A 23,299-nucleotide genomic window follows, 5' to 3' on the forward strand; every position below is an offset into this window, starting at 1 on the left:
GGGTCTCACCTGCGCTTATCACGCGGTGTGACACCGTCACTGCGGTGTGGGTCTGCCCAGGGGTACCTGTTTCTGCGACTGTCCTCTGCTAAGAATCAACGCTCTAAACTGAGAGGAGCCACTCCCCCGGATTCCCACGTAGCCGCTTTCGCGGGCCGCGGATCCTGTTCCCGCGCGGTTGCCCTGGGCAACCCGTGGCGCCACGCTTACTGTATTGATTCGAATCGCGGGCTACGTCACGTCCTCCCGAGATGCCCGCGGCGAGCCGGCACAGCCGCGCGGGGTGGGCGGGGCGGGACGCGGACCCGAGGCCCCGGCGCGCGGGGGCGGGGCGGCGGCACGCAGCGCGGGGGCGGGGCCGGCCGCGGGAGCGCGCCCGGAGGAGGGCGCCGGAGGGCGCGGAGCCGCGACCGACGCCATATTAAGGAGCGGGGAGCCCCGGATTCCGTCAGCGGCTGCCGCGGCCGGACGCGGCGTAGCTGCGCTCAGCGGAGGCGGGCGCGGCGTGGCGCCGGGAGAGGCGGGGCCGGCGGAACCAGCGGGCGACGGGAGCGAGCCAGGTGAGGCGGCCGAGGTCTGGGGACCCGCCCCCTGGACCCGAGCGCGACCCCCGAGTCGGGCGGGCCTGGCAGCGGCGTGGGCCTGCCCGGCCCCCGAAACCGAGCCGGCGGCCCGACCCGCCGCCCCCAAGCTCAGGCCCCCCCACCCCTCGGGAGCCGGCCGGACGCCGGCGCGCCGCCCCGCAAGCCGAGCTAGGCCCGGGTGACCTCAGCATCCCATCTCCCGTCCTAACCCCCACGTCCGAGCCTCCGCCTAGAGCAGGTCCTGCGTGACCTCCGCAAGCTGAGACACCTGCGGCCCGCCACCTCCCCGCGCGGTCAGCGTCCCTATCCTTTTGTAATTAGCAGGTTGAGTTCTGACCGCTCCCCGCCCCAAACCGGGGGACTCCCCACTCCGTCCCCCAGAACGGCAGGCCCACGCCCTAATTTGTGCTCTTCATCATTGGCCTGTCAACCCCGGGTCTCCCAAGTTCACACCATCCAGCTGGGGCCTGCCCAAATTGAAACTACCCCCCCCAACCCCGCCCCGAGCTGTCACAACTCCCCCAGGCTCGGACCAGCCCCCGCCCCCCGCCCGGATAAAATACAATCTGAGGCTCGTGGACCCTGGAGCAGCCAGGCTGAGGTGCGGAGACCCTGCCCGAATGGGCTCCCCCATTGTGCTCACCGCGCCCCTCTCTGCTCCTGGCACACGGAAGCAGTTAGGCGACGAGTTTTGAATACATAAGTGCCCCACTGGCTCCCAGCCCGTCTGGTTTCTGCTCCCCGCACCCTTACGGCTTGACCCATTCTGGGCATGACCCACCCAGAATCCAGCGCTCCCATCTCGCCACTGACCTCCCCAAAATGTGACACCGCCTGGTGGTGCCCAACTGCCCTCCAATCCGGGACCATTCTGGGTCTTCCAACAAGCACCAGCCCGGCCACCCCGGATCCCGCAAGTGTGGCACAGTCACGCCATTACAGCCGTTTTCCCCTGCTAAAAACTGACCCCCACCTCCCATTGGTCCTGCACTGTCCAGACCTGCCCCCAATTCAAAGCCTGAGTCCCACTGTTGTGCAGCTGTCCAGCCTAAACCCGTTTGGTTTTTCCCTGTTCTCTTTCCCCTCAAGTCATCCCTTGGTTCAAGGTGCCTCTCAGACTGGGAACTAGATCCCCCCACCCCCAGTCCGCTAAGCGATGACCTCATGCCTCTAGCTGGTGAGGCTGCAGCCCACTCTCCTCGCCCCCCGCACCCCGGTCCCCGCCACTTCTTAGCATACTTGGAACAAGGACAGTTTACCTAAAGAAAAACCGTCCACCCAGACCTCATGCAGCCGGCGCCTGCCAGATCCACCTTCCAGATCGGGGCTAGGTGGGAATGCCTTTGAAATAAAGAAGGTTGGTTGGTCTCTCCTGGAGGTGGGGACGGGATTTGCACTCTTGGAAGCTGATGAGATCCTGGGTGGGAGGAGGCAGTGTGCAGTCCTCAGAGTGGGTACACGTTGTTCCCCGTGGCCCATTTATGGGCAGAGTGTCTCGTGGGCCGTCGTGACTGTTGATGTCGAGGGCCCCTTCTGTTTCGGCCACGCTGAGCCGGCTTTTCTTCTGAACCTGAGAGTGGAAGCAGGTGTGCTGGCCGCCCAGCAGTGCTTTGCATAGCGAGTGAGGTTGGATTGCTCCAAGAGAGTTGTGTTAAGGATGCAGGCTACTCCCCCTCCAAACGCCGGGGCTCTGGTCCTTGGACAGCTCTTGGTTCAAAGGACAGTTGCTTTGCTGTGGCTGGGGGCCGCGTCTCACGTGACTGTGCTGGCCAGCGTGCCACCGTGACCATTTCCCAGGACGATCTCAGAATCTGTGCCTTGGCTGTTGCTATCTGTCTGGGGCTGGGCAAGGAGGACCTCGGAGCCTGATGAGTCTTCAGAAGCGGGTCTGCATCGATTTTCACACCAGGTCCTCTGTCTTCTGCCATTCGTAGTTTTGGGGGCCTCTGACTGGGGCAGGTTTTGTATACCCAGGACTTCTGAGTTTGGGGAGGCCCAGAGTGGGGTTGGTTGTGGGACCTTTCGCTCAGTGTTACTGAGACGGATGAGGATCCAAAGTCATTCAGTCTGGAGGGTCGATCCTGGGGATTTCTGGCTAGCATCAAGGGACTTTGTCTTTAAGAAAGCAGCCAACTTGCAGCACTCTTGTAATCCTTCTCTTCTAGAGCAGAGGCTCTCAACTGGGGACACTGGTGATGTCTGGGGACATCTGTGGTTGTCATGACTGGGCTGCTCCTGACATCGAGGGGGTGGGGGCCAGGGGTGCTGCTCCACACCCCGCAGCGCCCAGGACGGTCCCCCACAGAGGATGACCTGGCCCTGAATGTCCACAGTGCCGAGGGGGAGAGACCCTGGACTAGAGTCCTGACCAGGAGGCCTGTGAGTACAGGGACTCCATCCCCAGATCCTGCACAGGGCCCGGTGCGGCTGGGGCTGTAGAATGCTGGCTTGAGTGGGTGCGGAGGTCCTGGCCGGTCCTGGGGGTTGGCACCGGGAGCCGGTGGCCTGCAGAGCCGGGAAGGGAGTATTTGGCTCCCCCTCTTCCGCCCCAAGAGCTCCCTGTGGTCTGACTTCTCCCTCACAGGCCCCAGTGGCTTCTTGCTCGTCGGCTCCACTGATCACGGCCCTGCCCACCCCCCACTGGCCTCCCCCAGGCTTTGGCCGCTTCGGAGCCTGCCCGGTGCAGGCAGGGAGTGTTTAAGTCAGGGGACAGGCGCGCAACCGGAGCCCCCCGAATGTGGCACTGACAGTCTCGACGGGATGTTGGTCGCCTGACCGCCATGTCCTATGTTCTTGGCAAGTGACTACTCTCTCCTGCCTCAATGTCCTCAGGTGTGAATGGAAGGAGAGAACATGCTGTGCACCCTCCCGGCCTTGCTTCTTTTAGTCATCTGACTACTGCGAGTCGTAAAAAAAAGTAGAACGTGGAACCCACTCGCCTGACTTCCTGTGCCTCCCCCTTCGTCCTTCACTCGCCCTCCTTTTGTCATCTTATTTATTTTTGTTGGTAACAGCTTTCCTCAGATATAATTGTTGTATTCCACAATTCACTCATTTAAATTGTACAGTTGGGTGGTTTTCAGTGTATTTACAAGGTTGTGCAGCCATCACCACCATCTAGTTTAGAGCGTCTCCATCAGCAGTCACTCCCCATCCCCTTCCCAGCCCCTGGCAACCACTAACCACTCTGTCTGGCTTTGCCTGTTCTGGGCGTTTCATATAAATGGAATCACACAGTATGTGGCCTTTCATATTTGGTTTTTCTCACTGAGCATCACATCTTTAAGGTTTGTTCACGTTGCAGCGTGTCCTTCCTTTTTTGTGGCTGGATAGTATTCCGTCGTATGGGTGGGCCATATTGTGTCTGTCCACCAGTTGGGGGGCCCTTGGGCCGTTGGCACCTTCTGCGTCTTGCGAACAGAGCTACTAGGAGTAGCCGGGCACGGTTTCTTGTGGGGCGGCCTCCTGTTTAATCGGGACTCAGATGCCTCTGCACGCACTCCTTGGTGGCCTGCCCCTCGCCCTTAGCTTCCGGTCCTCATTTGCTGCTGATGCCCAAAGCTGGCTCCTGACTGCAGGCCCACGCGGCCAGCAGCCAGTCGATCCTCTCCTGGGTGTCCTGCGGTGCGTCCAGAAAAGGTTGCTCTTTCCACAGACCTGCCCGTCCCCCCTCCCCTACTTCCCCCAGCCTCACCTGGGCCCCTCCTTTCCGTCCCCCCCATCTTTTCAGGACCATCTGCGTTCTCACCTGGGCAAGCAGGCCCCGTCTCCCTGCTCCCTGCCGCTCTGCCCAGTGCACCACCGCCAGCCTGCAAATGCGCATCTCATCAAGCCCCTCCACCTGTCCCTTCCCCACCTCCCTGCCACCAGCCGCCCTAGGGCACAGCCCAGGAGACTGCCATTCTGGCCTTGTCACCTTTCCCTCTTCCTGCCCCCAGTGTGCTCCTTACACCCCAGCCTCCCCAAACCATTCTTTCCAGACCCCCCATGCCCTTCCCCAGATCAGAATGGGCCCAGGAACCATTGCATTGTGACCATCAGGGAGGGTCTCATCCCTGCCAGGCATGACAGTCACCGCAGGAAGGGGGTCAGGCTGTATTTGCACTGGGTCCCACAGTGAGGAGGGGCCGCTGGGTGGAGGGCTGGAAGGATGGTGGGGGGAGGGAAAGATGGGGGTTGGGGCATGTCTGTCTGTCTGTCTGTCTGCACTTACAGAAGGGCTGAGCAACTGAGAGGTCAGTGCTAGTCTTTCAAGCCGGGGGAGCGGGGGAAGCAACTATTCTCCCTAAGGAGTTCCCTAAACCAGAGGGTCTCCACTGGTTTAGGCGGTTGTCAAACCTGGGGGTGGGACATCCAGGGGGCGGGGCCAGGGAAGCTGCTCAACCCCCCACGGTGCCCAGGACGGCCCGCCGCAGAGCAGGACCCCGCCTGAGTGTCAGCAGTGCCAGGGCTGCCCTAAACACACTAGGCTTTTCCTTCTGCCACCGCCCCCCAGGACCCATGGGTGGGAACCGCGGTGAGACAGATTGAGGAAGCACTTTCTGTTGCTCAAGGCTGCTTGTGAGGGGGTGAGATCCCTGTCCCTGCAGGTGTGCAAGCGGACGCAGAGATGTGTAAGGGCTCTGGGGTCCTGATGGGACATCCAGCCTTGAGAGTCAGGCCTCCGACATAAATCACAGTTTTGTGGCCCCCAAGTTGTTCTTCCTTTGCGTGGGGTTTGCATCCTCTGGGTTGCTGCAGACCCAGACGCCCTTACGGTCTGAACGTTTCACCAAGTCAGACGGGAGTGGGTGCTTCGTGTGCTGAGAGGTGGGGGGATGAGAAACTGCGCTTCAGGCATCATTTCTGAGGTTTCGAGCAGCAATCTCACATGGGGTGGAGGTGCCCTGCTGCCAGCAGTGTGCTCTTGGGGGTGTTGTCACGGAGAAAAGAGGTGTTGACGGGATTCTCCTCTCCTTGAGGCTGTGAGCCCGGGGGTGGGCCGTAACTCTGGCTCCCTGCTTTGCAGCTCCTGCACCTGCCTGCACACAGAAGGGCAGTAGCCTCAGATGAATGAATGAGCAAACGAACGAAAGGAAGATGCTCCTCAGGGCGCCGCCACCAGGCCTCCCTCTCCTAGTGATTCCCTTCGGCCACTCGGGAAGGTGCGCTGTCCCCCGTCCAGTGCCGGGCACAGTCCTTTCTGACTCTGGCCGTTCCCAGCCTTGTCCTTTGCTGTCCTTAGACATAAGGGGCCGCTAGATCGTTGTGTTCCCGCTGCAGGGAGAGACCACTCCCTTCACAGGAGCCCAGGTCCTAGCCTTGTACAACCACAGCCCACAACCCTGCTCCTCCCACGTCCTCAGGACGGTCCTCCCTCCTCCAAGGGGAGACCAGTCCTTTTCACCTTCGGGGGCAGTGTGGGAGAAGATGGGGCCCTGCCTGGTCACCTGGCCCACAGCTGTGGCCACCAGGATACCTCCCGTGCCGCACAGCCCACATCACCGCGCGGTGGAGCAGGAAGCAGGGGCGTCTGGGGTCTGCTGTGCGCCTGTCACTGAGCCCGTGGGACCAGCCCCCATTTCCTAGCGTCTCCTTTGGGTCAGGCCCTCTACCTGCTGCTTCACGGAAGCTGCGCCCAGGTCACCGCAACACGTGCGGTGTTATCCCATTACCCCCATCTTTGAGCTGAAGAGACTGAGGTTCAGAGAGGGGAAGTTGCTTGCCCAGAGCCATGCAGCCAGGGAGGGGTGAAGCCAGGACTCAGAGCAGGTCTGTCCCTGTCTGCAGCCCGCCCTTTCTCGTCCACCCTGCTGGGACTGGTTGACGATCGTGCGGGGAGGGGGCCGCGGGGCCGGCCTGCCTGCCTGGGCCCAGGAAGAAGAGGCAGAGCCAGACTGACTGGAGCGGAAGAGTAGACGACCCCCATTTTCTGGTTGGGTCTCTCCTGTGGGACTTCTCCCCCAACCCCTCAGAGACCGGCTGGAAGAAGGCGACCAGCCCCCCGCCTTTCTCGGGGGCTGGTAGTCAGGAAGCCGGGGACGGGCACCAGAGCCAGCCCCGGTCTCCAGGTTCTTCCGCCTGCACGCTTCCGGGAAGGAGGGCGCTTCCCCGAGGTGTTGGGCCCGTTGAAAGTCTGTGCCCCGAGATGACGGTTTTCAGGGAGCCCCAGCCGTTTGTCACCATGATCCCTAATTGGATGGCTCCTGCTGGAGCAGGGCGGCGACGATGCACACGTGGCCGTGATGACCAGTCCTGAGTGGGCCTTGGAGCTTTAGACGGCTGGCCTGCTGGTGCTGGCCTGGGGAGCCTCTCACTGCGGAGCCCGAGCAGCTGTGGGCAGGTGGGGGCGGGCGGGATGGAGCTGGACCGCCGCCCAGCCGCCCGAGCCCCGCTTTTGTGGAATGGAAATAGGATGGCACCTGGGAACCAAGTTGAGTCAAGCGCCTGGACTGCCTGGAGCTGTGCTGGCTGCTGGAGAGGCACAGGTGGCCTTCGTGTCACCGCTCTCACTGTCCTCACCTGTGTTCTGATGGCCTCCCCACAGGGCCAGGGCAGTGCCCCGTTCGCCGGGGACGCAGTGCCCACATTGGACCTGGCAGGGCGGTGTCCCCAGGCTCCTGCTGGCATGCTTTCTTCCCCTCCCTTCCCTGTGCCCCGTGTGGGGAGCTGGTGTGACCAGCCCCCCCAGAGGCCAGAGTTACCCTCACTCGGGGTGATCCTGCACCCCGCCCCCCCCAAGGGGACACTGGGCTACGTATGGGGACATCTGTGATCCACACAACTCGGAGGGAGTCTCCCCTGACATTGAGCAGGTGGGGGCCAGGGAGGCTGCTCCACACCCCGCAGTGCCCAGGACGGCCCAGATGTCAGCGGTGCCACGGGCAGGCAGGCAGGGAGGCAGGCGGCCACATGCCACACGCAGACCGTGCTCAGCCTCGAGCACGGAGTCATGAACCACGTCACACGGTATCTCCTTGGCCTCCAAGGCTCACAGCAGGAAAACAGCAGGACCGGTTTTAAAGATAAGCAAGGCCTTGAGGGACTTGCAGTTTGAGCACTTCTGGAAGCAGTGCTGGCTGGGCCCCTCCAGGCCTGGCGTGAACTCGTGGACGGTGTGCCCAGGATGCTGCCCTCGTGCTGCCCTCCGCACCGCACACCCCCCGGGGAGGCCTTGATGGTGACAGTCAGAGGGGCTGCACTGTCATGGGTCCTGCCCCACATGCCCCTGTCTGACCTCCTTTCCTCCTCTGTGGGCTGGGGGAGGGAGGGCCGGTTCCTGCCCGCACCTGGGGGCTGTTAGTGACTTGAGGTGAAAGCTTGCTCTTGGTATTGTTCCTCACGTGGGACCCCAGCCGCCTCCGGCTCCAGCTGGAAGGAGGGCTCACAGGGCTGGGACACTGGCTTATCTTCAGGCCCCTTGGTCCTTGCTAACCCCAGGGCCAGCCCATGCCCCATCATCTCACTCACCAGGGAGCCTCCCTGGCCTGGCCCTACAGGGCCCTCCCCCCAGCACTGTGGACACGGGGTCGGGTCATTCTCTGGGGGGCGGGGGTGGGGCGCATCCCAGGCTCTGGGATGTAGAGCAGCATCCCGGGCACCCACAGTCATGAAAACCACAGACATCCCCAGACCTGGCCCAGTGTCCCCTGGGGGCAGAACCACCCTGGTGAGGACCCCTGGGTTGTACTGACAGTGAACCATCCTGCTGAGTACCTGGTGCCTGGAACCCTGGCATGCTGTAGGGCCGAGCAAGGTCAGGGGTATCGAGGAGCCGCAGGGGAGGCCTCCTCAGGAGGGGCAGCCAGCTGTTGAGCAGCCGGCTTGAAAGCAAGGGCCCTGCTCTGTCACTGGGACCTCTTCATCCAGCATGAGTCAACCTCACTCTCGGAGAGGACCGGGGCCGGGGTTGAACATGGGGAGCGCACAGGAGGGCAGCCCTGAGGGGTCAGGCGGTCTGTGACACGTGCAGGCCCTACTCCTAGCCTTGTAGGGACCTCATCCTGTCCCTTCAGGTGACCAGGATCATGCCCATTTCCCAGAGGACTAGGCTGAGGCTCGGAGACTGAAGGCCAGTCTGAAGCAATGAGAGAAGGTGTGGGCCGCCTGGGTCTTCATTCTGGGGGCCACGAGGGGTAAAGAGGAGACGCACCTTAGGGGCTGGCTTGGCGGGTGGGCAAGCCTCCCAGTGACAGTGCCCTGCAGAGGGGGCATTGGCAGCCAGCGACTGAGGACCCCAGCCCACCTCACAGACCGCAGACACCAGCCTGCAGGTGCCGGCTCCCGGGCAGAGCATCTCTAGGGCCAGGGTTCTGGCCCCTCTGAGCAGGCTCTCATCGCTTCCTTCCCCGCTCTGTCTCCCGAGACAGCTCTAAACCCCCTGCAGCCTGGGGGAACCTTTCTCAGCCGCCTTGCAGATCCTCTGTGCTCAGAACTTCTTTTCAACAGAAAAGTCACTACTCTCTCTCTGCCTTTTACTAGGAAACTTTGCAGACACACAGCAAAGGTGGCAGAGCGTTCCCCTGCACAACCAGCCATGCCCCTGCTGCCCAGACTCTTCTGGTCTCGAGCCGGGGCATGCATGGTCCCCGCTCTCCCCGGCTGCTCGTTTCTTTGAATGGCCGGCGAGTTCCCATGATGCAGAATCCAAGAAGCACAGAGTGACAAGGCAGGGGGACCAGGGCTTCCTTCCTCTCCTGACCCCGTCCTCTAGTTCCTCTTCCCCAGCCGACCTTCCCAAACCTTCCAGAAATAGCTTGTTCTACACAGCATGTTGTCACGTTTACTGGGTCCCAGAGACCCGCCCCCCTTTTACCGCAGTGCCTCCTGTGAGGAGACGGGCCACACCCTGCAGGTAGACGTCTGGTCTGTAGACATCTCTCGTCCCCTGCTTTCTTAAGCAGCCTGCGGAGAAGTCTCCGTACACAGGGTTTTGCCCACACGCGCCAGAGTTTCTAAGGGTAAATTCTTAGAAGTCAGAGAGGATGTGCGTTTTTAGATTCTGAAAGCAGTTGCCAAATTCCGGCTCCTGCCAAGCGTGGGTGCGAGGGTGCGTCATCTGATCGTGGAGTTGCGCGGGGATAGGGGGGAGCGGGCTCTGGGCTGGGTTCGCAGCCCTCTGGCCGCGCGTGCAGCCGAGCCTCTTTTTCCGGGAACCGTTTGTATCCTCTGCCGCTTTGGTCTGTCCTGAGGGTGGCAGGTACTTTTCCCTGTTGTGTCGTTCTTTTTTTATAAAACTGTGTTTGTGGTGTGTTTGCTTGCAGACACTTTTCATTTCTCCACACGTGAATTTATCAGCCTTTTCTCTCAGGGCTTCGGGCTCTTCTGGTCTTCTGCAGTGCGGCAAGCAGCAGTCTTAGAGGAGGTGGGCGGGCGTCCCCGAGGTCCTGGGACCGAGGACTCTCTCGGATGCCACCTCCACTCTCTAGAATAGGCCGCTTGCAGCCTGGCGGAGGCGCAGGCCCTCGGCTCTGAGAATGGGCTGGAGTGGGGGCTCAGCCCGGTTTTGTCGCCAGCATCATGTGGTTTGGGTGTGACTGCGGCCGACCAATGCTGCGAGTTACCGCTCTCCTCCAGAGATCTTGGTTGAGGCCCTTGGCGTCTGTCTGCCTCCTCACCGAGACAGCCTGGGTGTGCGGGGGGCAGGGGGTGCCCCTGAGGGCGCCGGCTTGTTACTTTAGAGAAGAGGGCAGCGTCCATGGTGGGGCGCGTCATCTGCATCTACAAGGGCAGAGCTTGAGAAGGCGTTAGTCCCGGAGCCCCTGCACCCGTGCCCGCGCCTCCGCGAGTCCCTCTGTGAGGGGTCGGGTCTCGGAGTCACCATCCTGGGCTGGATGCTGGCATCTGACGGCCCCACACACTCACCCACCGCCCAATCTGGACCTCGCGTCCGCCTTGCCCCTCCGTAGACAGCTGGCCGCTGGGGCGCGCTGCCACCGGCAAGGCTCCTCTTCCCCTGGTGACTTGTCTCTGGCTCGCCGCCCCGCTAGGCAGGGAGCTCAGCACGGTGGGACTGTGTCCTCGCTGCCTGCTCCAGCCCAGCACCTGCCCCAGGCCTGGAGGTGCTCAGGAAACATGGGATTGGTGGGGTGAATGAAGACTCTCCGACAGACGCGTGAGCCGCACGGGCTGGGGCAGAGAGCAGGCCTCTAAGGGCCCACATTGAGGACACCCTCTCGGCAGCCACCTCCCCCTAAAGATCAGCAAAGGTGGTCTCGGTGCTCTACCTTCCTCCGCCTGCCCCTAGTGTGTGCGTGTCCTGCAGTTGTTGTAACAAATTACTACAAACTCCCTGGCTTAAAACAGCAGAAATTTATTCACACAGTCCTGGAAGTCAGGAGACTGGCTCGGGCCTCACGGGGCTAAAATCCAGGCCTGGGCAGTGCTAGTCCTTCCAGAGGCTCCAGAGAAGCATCTGTTCCCGCCTTTCCTAGCTTCTAGAGGCGCCGCCTCCCTGGCTCGCGGCCCCGTCCTCTATCCTCGTATCTCTATCGTATCCAGCAGTGCAGCATCTCCCGTCTCTCTCTGCCTCTGACCCTCCGCCTCCACTGGGCCCCCCGGGACATCCCCATCCCAGGGGCCTTAACCCCATCTGCAAAGCCTGTTCTGCCATATAAGGGAACATACCCAGAGGTTGGGGACTAGGAACCTCTCTGACCCTCAACAGACACATCTGTCAGCAGTGAGACGTCCGCCAGCTGCACGGGCTTCTGCAGAGTGTCCCGTTGGGACGCCGCCGGCAGATGGAGAGGGGCGCGCCACGCTGGGCGTACTCGCTGGGCTCAGATTCAGTGCACCCCTGGCGCAAGGACACGTGGCGTCTTAGGAGCGGCTTCTTTGCGCATCCCAGGAAACCAGTCTCCCGCTCCATGTGGTCCGAGATGACCGTGGTGCTTTGCGCTCTGCTTAGGTTCTGGCGTGCGGGCGGCGTCCGAGCTGTTGTCTGGGCCCTGCCGTCTGACCACGCAGGGAGCCGCTGGGGGCATTGGCACGGTGGCTTTGGTCTGTGAACGGAGGGGCCGTGGTTTCCGTCGGAAATGAGCTCATGTGGACCGAGAGGCTTAGAAGGCTGATGATGAGGCCCCTCGTTCCCCTGGGCCCCGCCGGCCCCGAGCTGTAGCCCAGCAGTGGGGGCCCTGGAGGTGGTGCCGCCGAGCGCACAGCCGAGTGCGCCTGCACCTGCTCTCCCGAGGGCTCACTGCCCGGCGGGCGGCACACGAGGCCCTGGTCAGGGCTGCCGTGGTTGACCACACACGTCGGGCCAGGAAGTTAGCCAGGCTCTCTCAGCCTCATTTCCGTGTCTGCAGAGCAGGGACAGCCAACTGGCCCAACTCTGGAGCTGCTAGAACAGGGCCGTGACGGCTCTTCCTGGTGTCCGGCCCCACTCGAAGCCCGTTCACGGGCCACTCAGTCGCCGTGGACGCCGGCCCTGCTGGGGCTTGGTTCTGGCTTGCACTTGGCCTGGCACTGTGGTCAGCGAGACGGCCGGGTCCGCCCTTGGGAAATGGTCCCCTGAATGGGTGTCTCCCCCCAGGCCAGATGCTCAGATGGGCGCCTTTGTGTCCCGCTATGGCCCTGCTGCCCAGGAGCCGTCGGGTGTGGTGAGGGCTTGCGGGGGGCCCTGGGTGGGCGCGTGGGGAGGGGGAGGGCAAGGCCAGAGACGGAGACAGCCGTTTGTCATTTCAGAGACTATGTTCTGGGGCCAGAATGGACAAAATGTGTCTAGGGACGCCTGCTGGGGCAGGAAGCCGTTGGCCAACAAGGGGGTGCCTGCTCCCAAAGGTTTACCTGAAATGGGGGGGGCGGAGGTGTTGCAACCCCGCTTCTCACTGAAGCAGGAAGCCCGCTGTCTGTCGATGACAGGGCATGGGTGGCTCTGGGCCAGCACGGGCTCAGAAGGGCCCCAGGCTGAGTGGAGGGAGGGCCGTGGGCACGGGGGCGGGTGGGCGTCCAAGCAGGAGCCCTGTCTCTTCCCCCACCTGACCCCTTGCCCAGCTTCGACAGCCTCATCTTTGCAAGGGGGTGCAGGCATGCAGTTCACGGGGCCACGTGGAGGGAACACGGCGTAAGATAGGCACGCTGAGGTGACCAGTGGCTGCGTTACTGTCCCGTGGGGTCTAACCCGACTGGCCCCGCTTCGGCTGAGCATCTGCCTTTGGGCCGAAGCCACACCAAGGCAGCCCTGTGCATCACGTAATCCCGGTGAGGGACAAGGACCTGACGGGCTCATGCCGGTGCTTCAGCCCAGGGTTAGGCCCAGGAGCTCGGAGAGGCCATCTGGGGGCATGAAAGTAGCACTTCAGCAGATCGGCCTGAGTGTCTCATAGTTTCCTGGTCACACAGAGAGACACGAGCGCTGGACTTTCCTCAGGTGTCTTTTTTTTTTTTAAGGGCAAACGTTCTCTCTGGTTTACTTTCTGTCTGTATGGACTTGACAGCTCTGGGACCTCTCATGAGTGGAATCACACAGTATGTGGCCTTTTGTGTCTGGCTTATTTCACTGAGCATGATGTCCTCAAGGTTCATCCATGGCGTAGCAGGTGTCAGAACCTCCTTTATTTTTAAGGCTGAGGAATATTCCAGGGTGGGGATGGAGCATGCCTTGTTTATCCGTTCACTGTGGGTGACACTTGGGTTGTTTCTCTTCTTAGCTTTTGTAAATAGTACTGGTAAGAGCATTTGAACATTAGCTTCTGTGTGGGTCTGTTTCCTTTCTCCGGGCTGTATATCTCAAAGTGGAGTTGCTGGGTCACGTGGCTGTGTGTATTTGATTTCTTGAGGAGCTAACAGGGGCAAGGGGATGGGGAGGGAATGTTTCATGGGGATAGGGTTTCGGTTTAGGAAGACGAGGAAGTTCTAGAGGTGGATGGTGGGGATGGTTGCCCAACAACGTGAATGGACTGAATGCCGCTGAGCTGTGCACCTAAAAATGGTGAAGGTGGTGAATTTTATGTTACGTGTATTTTACCATAATTTTTTTTTAAAGGCAAGTGTGGACTTCCCCAGGGTACTACACCTAGGAATTTGTATTCGTAAACTTAATTTCTGGCCAGCCTGCACTTTTGGAATGCTTGATACTTGGTCTGTTGTCAGAGCGGCGCCGGCCTGGAGGCTCGGGGACCGGAACTAGCCAGCACTGCCCCGTCCAGCCCTCGGGCTGCAGCCGGAAGCGTAGGGTGACTGTGATGGCGCGAGGCCGCGGGGGTGGGGGCAGAGCAGGCACGGGGTGGGAGGCTGGGCTCGGGGGGCCCCCTCGGCGCCGCCCCCCCCCCCGGAGCCTCAGGCATCCCTGGACTCTGGCCTGCCGTCCCCCGCGAAGGGTACCCTGCCCTCTGAGGCGTCTGCTGGCCTCCGCCCTGTCCTGGAAGGCGCACAGCCCTCCTGCCTCAGGCCTGCTCTTCCCTCTCTGGAATGCTCCTCGGCATCCCCTCGCTGCGGCACTCTCGCTCCTCTTCCTCAGAGGCCTCCCCAGGCGATCGGGGGAGCTGGTGGGAGCTGGGCGGGGGTGTGTGTCCGCTGGAGGCCGCCGTCCCCCGCCCCGGCAGGCCTGGCGCCCGGTCAGCTCCGCGGACCCCCGCGAAGGGACAGGCAGGCGACTGACGGGCCGCCCCGCCTCCCTCACGGGGCCTGAGGAGCTAAGGGGCGAGGACGAGGTCCCGGGGGCGGCTCACGGCCTAGAGCATCTGAAGCAGGAAGGCGACGAGATGGGTGCCTGTGTGGGATGGGGGGGCCTGCGGTAAGTGGGCGACCGGCCAGAACCAGGACAAAGGCGTGCGGGCCCCGTGGAAGGTTCCTGCAGAACAACCAGAGAGGAGCCCCGTTTGTCCCCGTCACGTCCCGCTGGGCTCCTGGGAGAGAAGGGCCCCCACCTGGCAGGGGACTCGGCCATCCCCGAGGAGTGCCCTGTGCTCGCCAGGCAGCTGGGGGGACCGCTGCGCGCCGGCGCTGACCTCTCGCGCCCTTCCCGCCCTTCCCGCCCAGGCTGACGGCCGCCATGGACCAGGACTACGAGCGGCGCCTGCTCCGGCAGATCGTCATCCAGAACGAGAATACGATGCCGTGCGTGAGTGCCCAGGGCTGCCCCGCCAGCGCCGGGGAGACTTGGGGGGCGCGGGGGTGGGGGCAGGCAGCTGCTGGGCTTTGGCCCTCAGAGAACAGAGGTGCCGACGGGCGACAAACACGTCCTCCCCCTCGGCGGCACGGCCACGCCAGGTGTGGGATCCCCCAGCACCTCCCTGCGCTGCCCTCCACTGCCGGGGCCACAGACCCCTCATCCTCGTGGGCAGCCAGGGCAGAGGAGCGATGGTGGCACGGGAGGGACCTGTTTTGCTCTTTCCTGCATCACCACCCCCTCCGCCGTGTTGTGTTTCTCTGTCCTGGGCTCCCGACACATTGCAGGCTGCGCCCGCCGGTTCTCAGTGCTCTCAGCTCCGCGCTGGGCCGTCCAGGGCGGGGTCCTTCCTGCCTCTTCCAGCTTCTGGTGTTGCCGGCAGTCCTAGGCTTACAGACCCACTCTCCAGTCTCTGCCTCATCTTCACGTCCCCCCTCCCTCTGTGTACCGGTGTCTCTGTCTCTTCTGAGAACACCAGGCCTTAGATTTAGGGCCACCCTGCTCCAGTATGACCTCGTCTCAACTTGATAATATGTGCAAAACCCCTATTTCTAATTAAGGTCACATCGCAAGTATCAGGGTTCGGGACTTCAGCATATCCTTTTGGGGGACACAGTTCAACCTACAGCAGATCCCTTGTAGAAAGAGGGACATTCCTGGGACATTCCCACGGCCTGGTTCTGGGGTTGGGTCGTGGTCTGATGGGGGAATAGCCTTGTGTGCGGGGAATGGGGCTGGCAGGACGACAGGCTCTCAGTGTCGGGGGACAGATGCTCTTTATTCTGTGCTGTCAACGTTCCTGTCCTTTGGTGACCGCTGAGAAACGGCTCTCAGCACGTGGCGGTGTCCATGGTCGGGCTTTCGCTCCCCGGCCTCTTCCCACCCACGGAGCCGGACGGACGAACTGAGCCCCAGACGTGGTGCCGCTAGCAGGTTCCAGCACGTGGGTCACTACCAAGATCAAACCCTCGTTCGGTGGCCAGAGGCCAAGGGCGAGGAGGCACAGTGGGCGGGGCCTCAGTCGGGGAGGAGAGGCTGGCCTTGGGGCGCTCTGGGGGCTCTGAGGCACCCAGCCCGCCCTGCCGTCTTTCCAGGTTGCAGAGATGCGGCGAACCCTGACACCCGCCAACTCCCCCGTGTCCTCCCCCAGCAAGCACGGGGACCGCTTCATCCCCTCCAGAGCCGGCGCCAACTGGAGCGTGAATTTCCACAGGATCAACGTGAGGGGGCTCGGGAGAGGGACCCTGACCGCGCAGCCTTGGGGCACAGGCCGGGTCCTTCCCACTCAGCCCTACCTCCTTCCCCTCCCTGTCCCACAGGAAAATGAGAAATCTCCCAGCCAAAACCGGAAAGCCAAGGATGCCACCTCAGACAACGGCAAAGGTCGGGACTCAGGCCCCCCCGCCCCCTGCCCCCTCCGCCCCGCCCCCCAGCCCGGCCTCACGGAGCTTGGTGCCCACAGACGGCCTGGCCTACTCGGCTCTGCTGAAGAACGAACTGCTCGGTGCCGGCATCGAGAAGGTGCAGGACCCGCAGACGGAGGACCGCAGGCTGCAGCCCTCCACGCCTGAGAGGAAGGGCCTCTTCACGGTGAGCCCCGCTGGCTGCCCCCGGCCTCCGGTCTCAGCCTCCGCGGGCGTCTCCTCCCATGTCAGCCCTACCAGGGGGCTGGAATACCAGAGGCACAGGGGCCCGCTTAACCCCGTGCCTCGCACCAGGCCTGTCGCCCTCCTGCGTGCCTGCGGGTTGGAGGGACCTGGGACCGGTGCTGCCTGCAGGGCAGAGGGGCGGGGCCCCAGCCTGAGCCACCCCGCAGCCCACCTCCCCGTTTGGGCCCCGGGGCAGCGCCAGAAGGCCTGGCTTGGGTCCCTCAGGAGACTGGGCTGAGGGGCTGGTGGCTGCACGGGGGCTGGAGAGACAGGCTGATGCCAGCAGCCCTGCAGGAGGACGCCTTGGGTGCGAGGTTTGGTTTGCCTGGGACGCGCATCTCTAGTCAGAGCCCCTCCCAGTTTCGGCGCACCCTGGACTCAGGCACAGGCCACCAGGGCTTCGGGGACGCAGCATCCACTCAGTGGGTGTCCCCTGCCCCCAGTATTCCCTCAGCGCCAAGCGCTCCAGCCCCGACGATGGCAATGACGTGTCTCCCTACTCCCTGTCCCCCGTCAGCAACAAAAGGTGAGTCCAGACCTGCACTGGCCGGGGGTGGGGCTGGGGGGCAGCCGGGCAGGGCCCGGGAGCTGCCATCAGTTCTAGAGCTGTGTACGGGGTACGGGGTGGCCCAGAGGACCCCCCTCATTGGGGACTTGCTGCGGGCCCAGACCAGGTGCTGGGAGCCCAGGAGGGGTCCTGCAGGAGGTGCTGGGCAGAGGGGAAGGCGGGGCTGTCGGAGCTCAGGGCGGCTGAACATCCAGTGGTGGAGGGGTCGGTGGCCGTGGGGTCACCCACGGGTTTGGGATCACACAGTGACAGAGTCGGGACAAGCGGGAAATGACGCAGCCTCCCAGCGCCACCGGGAGGAGATGGCGTCTCTGCAGTTCTGTGCAGTTGTTGCCAAATCTCTGCCTCGGTCTCTCTCTGCAGTCAGAAGTTACTGCGGTCACCACGGAAACCCACCCGCAAGATCTCTAAGATCCCCTTCAAGGTCCTGGACGCGCCCGAGCTGCAGGACGACTTCTACCTGAACCTGGTGGACTGGTCATCCCTCAACGTGCTCAGCGTGGGGCTGGGGACCTGCGTGTACCTGTGGAGCGCCTGCACCAGCCAGGTGGGTGCCGCTGAGCCTGTGCGCACGCACGCGGGCTGCGGGGCGGCAGCCGAGCCGGGCCGGGGCCTGTGTGAAGGGTGGGAGTGTTGCCGGGGGCCTCCAGAGCCTGGGGCAGCTCCTGGCCACCCCCTCCTCCCAGGCCTGTCTCCTCAGTGTGCAGACTCTCCTGAGGTCGGTCAGCAGGGGTGAGTGGAGGCCCACGCCCGTCCCTGCCCTGGGCTGGCTTCCAAGAGTCAGGAGTCCTTGCTCCCCGGCCTGAGCTCCAGCCTCCGCCCGTGCCAGCAGAAGAGGCGCAGTGTCCGGGCCCGACTGAGTGCAGTGTCCCCCACCCAGCAGTAAATGCCTCGGAGTGGCTGCTGGACACATGTGGGCTCAGGGTCTGCAGGGCACAAAGACCCTGCAGGTGGGGTGTTTGAGGGACAAAACCAGATGCAAGTGGGTTCAGAGAAGGCGAGCGAAGCCAGCACAGCGAGGCCGGCACACCCGCACTCACACACACACACATACCCGACCCCCGACCCGGCAGCCTGTGGCCGACACCTGCTGCAGGGACCCCCCACCCCGGGCGTGATGCCCGCATCCCTCCAGGCTCTGTGCAGTCAGCATCCCTGTGCTTGGGTGTGTCACCTCCCGGCCTGTGGCTTCCCGAGCCCCCCAGCCGCCTTCTACTGGGTCCCAGCACGGACGCTAGTGCCCCCAGGCCTGAGGTGTGAATGAATGAATGAATGGGTGAACAAACGGATGGATGAATGGACAGTCTGGGCCTTGAAGGAGCAGTGGGCACCAACTGCTCCCCCTTCCACCAGGTGACCCGGCTCTGTGACCTCTCCGTGGAAGGGGACTCGGTGACCTCCGTGGGCTGGTCTGAGAGGGTCAGTACACTAGCCCCATCACCCCGCTGGGCAGGGTTGGCCCAAGGGAGGTCGACCGGACCTCACTGGAGGGGCCCTCCGCAGTGTTGGGGGCCTTGGAGACCCAGAGGAGCCAGAATCTGGCCTTGTGGTGACTTGCCCAAGCCGCAGTGACACCTGTGCCCCCAGCTGTCCCCAGCCTGGTAGAGATGATTGGAGCGACAGAGACTCTGGGGCAGGCTTGCTCCGCACGTTGAAGCACGCGCATCTTGGGGCACATCGCATGGACTTTAACAGTCCCGCTCTCTGTACTACCGTCTGCCCAGAAAGTTCCTAGGAGGGGTGTCCGAAGGGGCGTGCGTTAGAGACCTTGAAAAGAAGTGGGCCCAAGGCTCTGCTGCGGGGAGGTGAGGGGAGCTCCCCAGCCGCCCGAGCAAGGGGTCCCCACACAGGGCCCTGATGCCCACTCTCGCCCACGTCGTCGTCCTAGGGGAACCTGGTGGCCGTCGGCACACACAAGGGCTTCGTGCAGATCTGGGATGCGGCCGCAGGGAAGAAGCTGTCCATGCTGGAAGGCCACACGGCGCGCGTTGGTGAGGAGCCGCTCGGGGCCCCAGGGGTGGGTAGGTCCCGAGGGGCCGGGTCCCGTCGTCATCCCACCCTCTGCCCGGCCGCAGGGGCGCTGGCCTGGAACGCCGACCAGCTCTCGTCCGGGAGCCGGGACCGCATGATCCTGCAGAGGGACATCCGCACGCCACCCTTGCAGTCAGAGCGGCGGCTGCAGGGCCACCGGCAGGAGGTGTGTGGGCTCAAGTGGTCCACGGACCACCAGCTGCTCGCCTCAGGGGGCAACGACAACAAGGTAGGCCCAGCCCCTGCCCTCCCTCCCTCCCCGCCGGCCCCCCTGCCGTGGAGCAGGGGTGACGGGTGACAGCGGTGCACCCCGAGGGAGGCCAGGATGGGCCCTGCCTTCCCTTGGGGGGCGAGCTGCCCGGGCGTCACGGCCCCGTCCCCGCAGCTGCTGGTCTGGAACCACTCAAGCCTGAGCCCCGTGCAGCAGTACACAGAGCACCTGGCGGCCGTGAAGGCCATCGCCTGGTCCCCGCACCAGCATGGGCTGCTGGCGTCCGGCGGCGGCACAGCCGACCGCTGCATCCGCTTCTGGAACACACTCACGGGGCAGCCGCTGCAGTGCATCGACACCGGCTCCCAGGTGTGCAACCTCGCCTGGTCCAAGCACGCCAATGAGCTGGTGAGTGTGGGGCGCAGGAGGCCAGGCCCCGGCCGTCCAGGTCTGGCAGAAGCTGACCTGGTGCGTGTGCCCGGTGACCGCAGGAGAGGCCCGAGGGCGCTCATGTGCAGTGTGTCTCCCTGTCTGGAGCCAGTCATCGACCAGGGTGCGGGGCTGAGGGCTGACACCTGTGGTCTCTGCACCCTGCGGGCGGGCCTTGGTGTCCTTGTGCCTTGGTGGGTGTGTCTGGGGGGGGGGTCTGCGCCCTGGGGCCACTGGAGGGGAGCCCCAGGCTCTGACAGCGTTCTCTCTGTCCCCTAGGTGAGCACGCACGGCTACTCGCAGAACCAGATCCTCGTCTGGAAATACCCATCCCTGACACAGGTGGCCAAGCTGACCGGGCACTCCTACCGGGTCCTCTACCTGGTGAGTCTCCCCAGCCGGGCCCGGTTCCTCCATCTGGTCCAGCTTTGGGCTCGGGGGCTGAACGGCAGGGTGCAGCATCATCACTCTGAATCTGTTTCACCAACGCCCCTGCCATGTGAGCAGGGGCAGCTCTGCCCGCCTTTATAACCTCCAGGTATTTGTTTCCACATAAAAATAGAAGATGCCACGAATAACCCACATCCAATCCCTGAGATCATCTCTAGATGTTTCACCAAATAACCATTTGCACGTGTCTGGAGAAAGGAGCCCCTCCCCAAATCCACTCACTCTTCAATATTTTGGTTTTTTCTAGAAAAAAGTTTTGTGCTTAAACCAGCAAATCCTTTGCCCAATTGCACAGAGTGGGACCCCTGCTGCGGCAGGAAGCCGTTGGCCAACAAGGAAGTGCCTTGTTGTGGCGGGGCGTGGCGTCTCACGGCTTTGCCCATAGGCCACAAGGACAGCGGGGGTCTCTCTTCTCCCGCAGGCCATGTCCCCTGACGGAGAGGCCATAGTCACTGGTGCTGGAGATGAAACCCTGAGGTTCTGGAATGTCTTTAGCAAAACCCGTTCAACAAAGGTAAAGTGGGTCGGTATCAGCGCCAGATGTTCCCCCACATGTGTGCCCTCAGCCTGTCCTGGGGCCTCCTCCCCCATCCCCGCCGCTCAGCCAGCCCCAGTCACCCCATCAGCTGTGCCCTCCCCAGGATCCCCACACCCCCTCTCCTCCTCCTGCATCACCTGGTGTCCCTGCACATCCTGGGGCACTCGCCGCGCAAGGTGCCCGCACAGGCCCCTCCTCAGGCCCGGAGCCTCAGGGTCCCTCCAGGCAGAACTTCCTTCCGGTGCTCGAGCGGCTGGCGCCCAGCCCAGCGGCCCAGCCCCGCAGCCGGCCCCTGCGGGAGGTCACCGGACCAAGGGCTCAGCGTCGCTCCTGTGTGCCCTGCAGGAATCCGTGTCCGTCCTCAACCTCTTCACCAGGATCCGGTAAACCCGTGGCCGTGCCGTCCTGGTCGCAGAGCGCCACCTCTCAGCGTGCATGGACCCTCCCCTCCCCCGAACACGGGCCCCAGAGGAAGACAGGCAGCCAGGGTGGGGCGGGAGCCGGGCCTGGAGAGACCCTGAAGGTTCTATTAAAGCCTGATTGTGAACCCTGTCAGCCGGTGTTTGGGGCGGGGCCGGGCTCGGGCACCAGCAGGAGTGGGGCCTCCGGATCCCTCCACCCTGGGTGGCCCCGACTCGGACGGCTGTGCTCGGAGCGGGATGGACGCCTCCTGGACGCCGCCTGCTTCCGTCCGTGTCCGTCACCGCCTCGCTGGGGCTTCGTGCTCTGCCCGGAAGCTCGTGCTCACTGCTGCCCACACCTGCTACGGGACAGACAGCTGGACACCAGGCCGGTCGGCCGGGGGAGGGCCCGGCAGGATGGTGGCTCGGGTCGGCCCGTGGATCGAAACGACGTCCCCACTCGAGAGGTTTCTTTGCAGCCACCTCTGCTCTCCCTGCCCCAGCAGCCGACCGGTGGCTCTTTCAGGGGCACGGCGTTGGGAGCAGGCCACACGCCAAAGGAGGTCACCTTGAGGCGGACTTGTTGTCTGAGGGAGACTGATGTGGGACCTGTTCGCCATCATGGCTCGCCCCGACTGTCCTTGTCGCTCACCGGGTCACAGCCGACTGTGGTTCTTGCAGCTTGCTGGGCGGCCGGTCAGGGTAACCTGAGGGCAGAATTGACCCTGCGGGTCAGGTCCTGTAGGCGCCCAGCCCTCCTCCCCAGCCCCTTCCCCTCCAGGCCACCCTAGTGGGTCCTGTCCATCTGCGCCTTCAGGTGGGGGAGGGGGCACCTGAGGGTTCCCCCAGAAGCTTCCTGAGCTCCCCCCGACCCTGGGCCCACCTCACCTGGAGAAGAGGGAGGAGGGAGGTGGGGCCAGTGTGTGGCCAGGGGCCTGAGCAGCCACCCTGCCTCTCCTCCTCTCCCTCCCTCTCCCCTTCCCAGGTCGGAGGACATTGATGGATGTGGCCTGGGCAGAGCAGGCCTGGGCGGGGCGGGGGTCCAGTGTGGCCAGGGAAGGCCCCACAGAGCCCCACCGGTCACCCCGGCTCTGCTGGAGCCCCCGCTCCTCCGGTTGTGAGAGCCTCGTGCTCCGCTCAGCCAGCCACACGTGTGCATGTGTATCTGTGTATCTGTGACTTTCCTTTGGATTTGTTTCTGTGTGTTTGTAAATCAGTCCCCAAAATGTTAAGGCTTGCTGGGGGAGAGCAGTGGCCCACCCCTACCCCTGGGGGAGACAGAGGTCACAGCTCTTAAGGTCTTCTCCTTCAGAGGGGCAGGCGGCCGAGCCTGCCTGAACTTGGGGAAGGGTGGGCCCCCCCTCCCGGCCCATCCCGGCTGCTTGCTGGGGACGGGCGGGGACGAGCAGGGACAGTGTACATAGATGTGTGTATTCCGATGGGTCCAGATCTTATTTTTGTTTGTTTGAGTTTTGTTGTTGTTTTTTTAATAAGAGAGCAGTCCTGTGTCTACCGCACCCTGCCCTGGCTCTGCTTGTAGGCCCCGAGCCTGGGAGCGCAGACGGGCACAAAACGATGAAACGCGCGTCGTCAGCCTGCGCCATGGCAGGGCTGGGTGCAGGCGCCTGGCGCAGGTGAACCTCGCTCCTTCTGGAATTCAGCGTCACCGTCATTAAACCATGTGGGTCATGCCCAGCTGGGGCTGCCTGTCTCTCGATCCGTCTGGAGTCTGCACACACCGGGACCCCAGAGCGGCCTGAATGTCACAAACCGGTGGGGAGTGGCTGGCTCTGGGGGAGAGGCTGCGGGGGCCACTCAGAGGCGGTCAGCAGCGGGCGCCGGGGTCCCTGAATTCATGGCCCCATGATCCAGGCCAGTCCTTGCAGCCAGGCTGGTTCTGTTGGGAAGTGGAGGGTGGGCCCGGGGGTGGTGGTCTGAGCACATAGCGAGGCCTGGCCCGGGGTAAAGGGGGCGGCACCTCTGCCTGACAGATGGGCTTCCGGGGCCAGCGGGGACACTGCCGGCCCAGCGCCCTGTGCGTGGGGAGGGCCAGGTGTGGTGCGGCAGGATTCGTTTCCACTGCTCCTGGACTGGTGGGGGAAGGGAATTAGTGACAGCGACAGCCAAGGGTGAGGCAGGGGAGACACAGCAGCTTCCAGGAAGGAGCGGAGAAGGGGGGGGGGGCAGGAGGCCCCAGGGAGGAAAGCAGCCTGGACCAGAGGGGTTGTGACACTGGGTGGGCCTGCGGGCCTGGGGAAGATCCGCGTCCTGGGCAGCCGGGGACAAGGGAGGCCAGAGCCCAGACCTGCCCTTGAGGAGCTTCTGTGTGTCAGGGAGTGGACGACAGAG

The 23,299-nt window shown here is 63.5% G+C and overlaps 1 protein-coding gene across 5 annotated transcripts; it reads left to right on the plus strand.

The window, feature by feature from the left end:
* Positions 1-371: 371 nt before the first annotated feature.
* FZR1 (fizzy and cell division cycle 20 related 1) lies at positions 372-21,096 on the plus strand. 5 transcript variants are annotated; one of them, XM_061190751.1, is made up of 14 exons: positions 372-560; positions 14,544-14,625; positions 15,768-15,893; positions 15,993-16,056; positions 16,136-16,263; positions 16,766-16,848; positions 17,254-17,437; positions 18,244-18,309; positions 18,779-18,881; positions 18,966-19,150; positions 19,307-19,540; positions 19,841-19,945; positions 20,433-20,534; positions 20,895-21,096. In XM_061190751.1, the coding sequence occupies exons 2-14, from the start codon at positions 14,557-14,559 to the stop codon at positions 20,934-20,936; spliced, it is 1,491 nt and encodes a 496-aa protein (XP_061046734.1). In that variant the 5' UTR covers positions 372-560; positions 14,544-14,556; the 3' UTR covers positions 20,937-21,096. The 5 variants fall into 5 exon arrangements, with proteins under 5 accessions (XP_061046734.1, XP_061046732.1, XP_061046733.1 ...); XM_061190749.1 differs by lacking the exon at positions 372-560 and adding an exon at positions 13,969-14,298; XM_061190750.1 differs by lacking the exon at positions 372-560 and adding an exon at positions 13,975-14,298 and having other exon boundaries at positions 20,433-20,525.
* The last annotated feature ends 2,203 nt before the right edge of the window (positions 21,097-23,299 follow it).

Source organism: Eubalaena glacialis, chromosome 4 (assembly GCF_028564815.1).
Source record: "Eubalaena glacialis isolate mEubGla1 chromosome 4, mEubGla1.1.hap2.+ XY, whole genome shotgun sequence".
Lineage (NCBI taxonomy): Eukaryota > Metazoa > Chordata > Mammalia > Artiodactyla > Balaenidae > Eubalaena > Eubalaena glacialis.

Bases quoted from the DNA above. Each gene is read 5' to 3' on its own strand.
- FZR1 (XM_061190749.1), top strand. From the start codon at position 14,267: ATGGGTGCCTGTGTGGGATGGGGGGGCCTGCG. The intron at 19,151-19,306 runs GTAGGCCCAGCC...CCGTCCCCGCAG, and splicing joins CAGGGGGCAACGACAACAAG to CTGCTGGTCTGGAACCACTC. The intron at 19,946-20,432 runs GTGAGTCTCCCC...CTTCTCCCGCAG, and splicing joins CCTACCGGGTCCTCTACCTG to GCCATGTCCCCTGACGGAGA.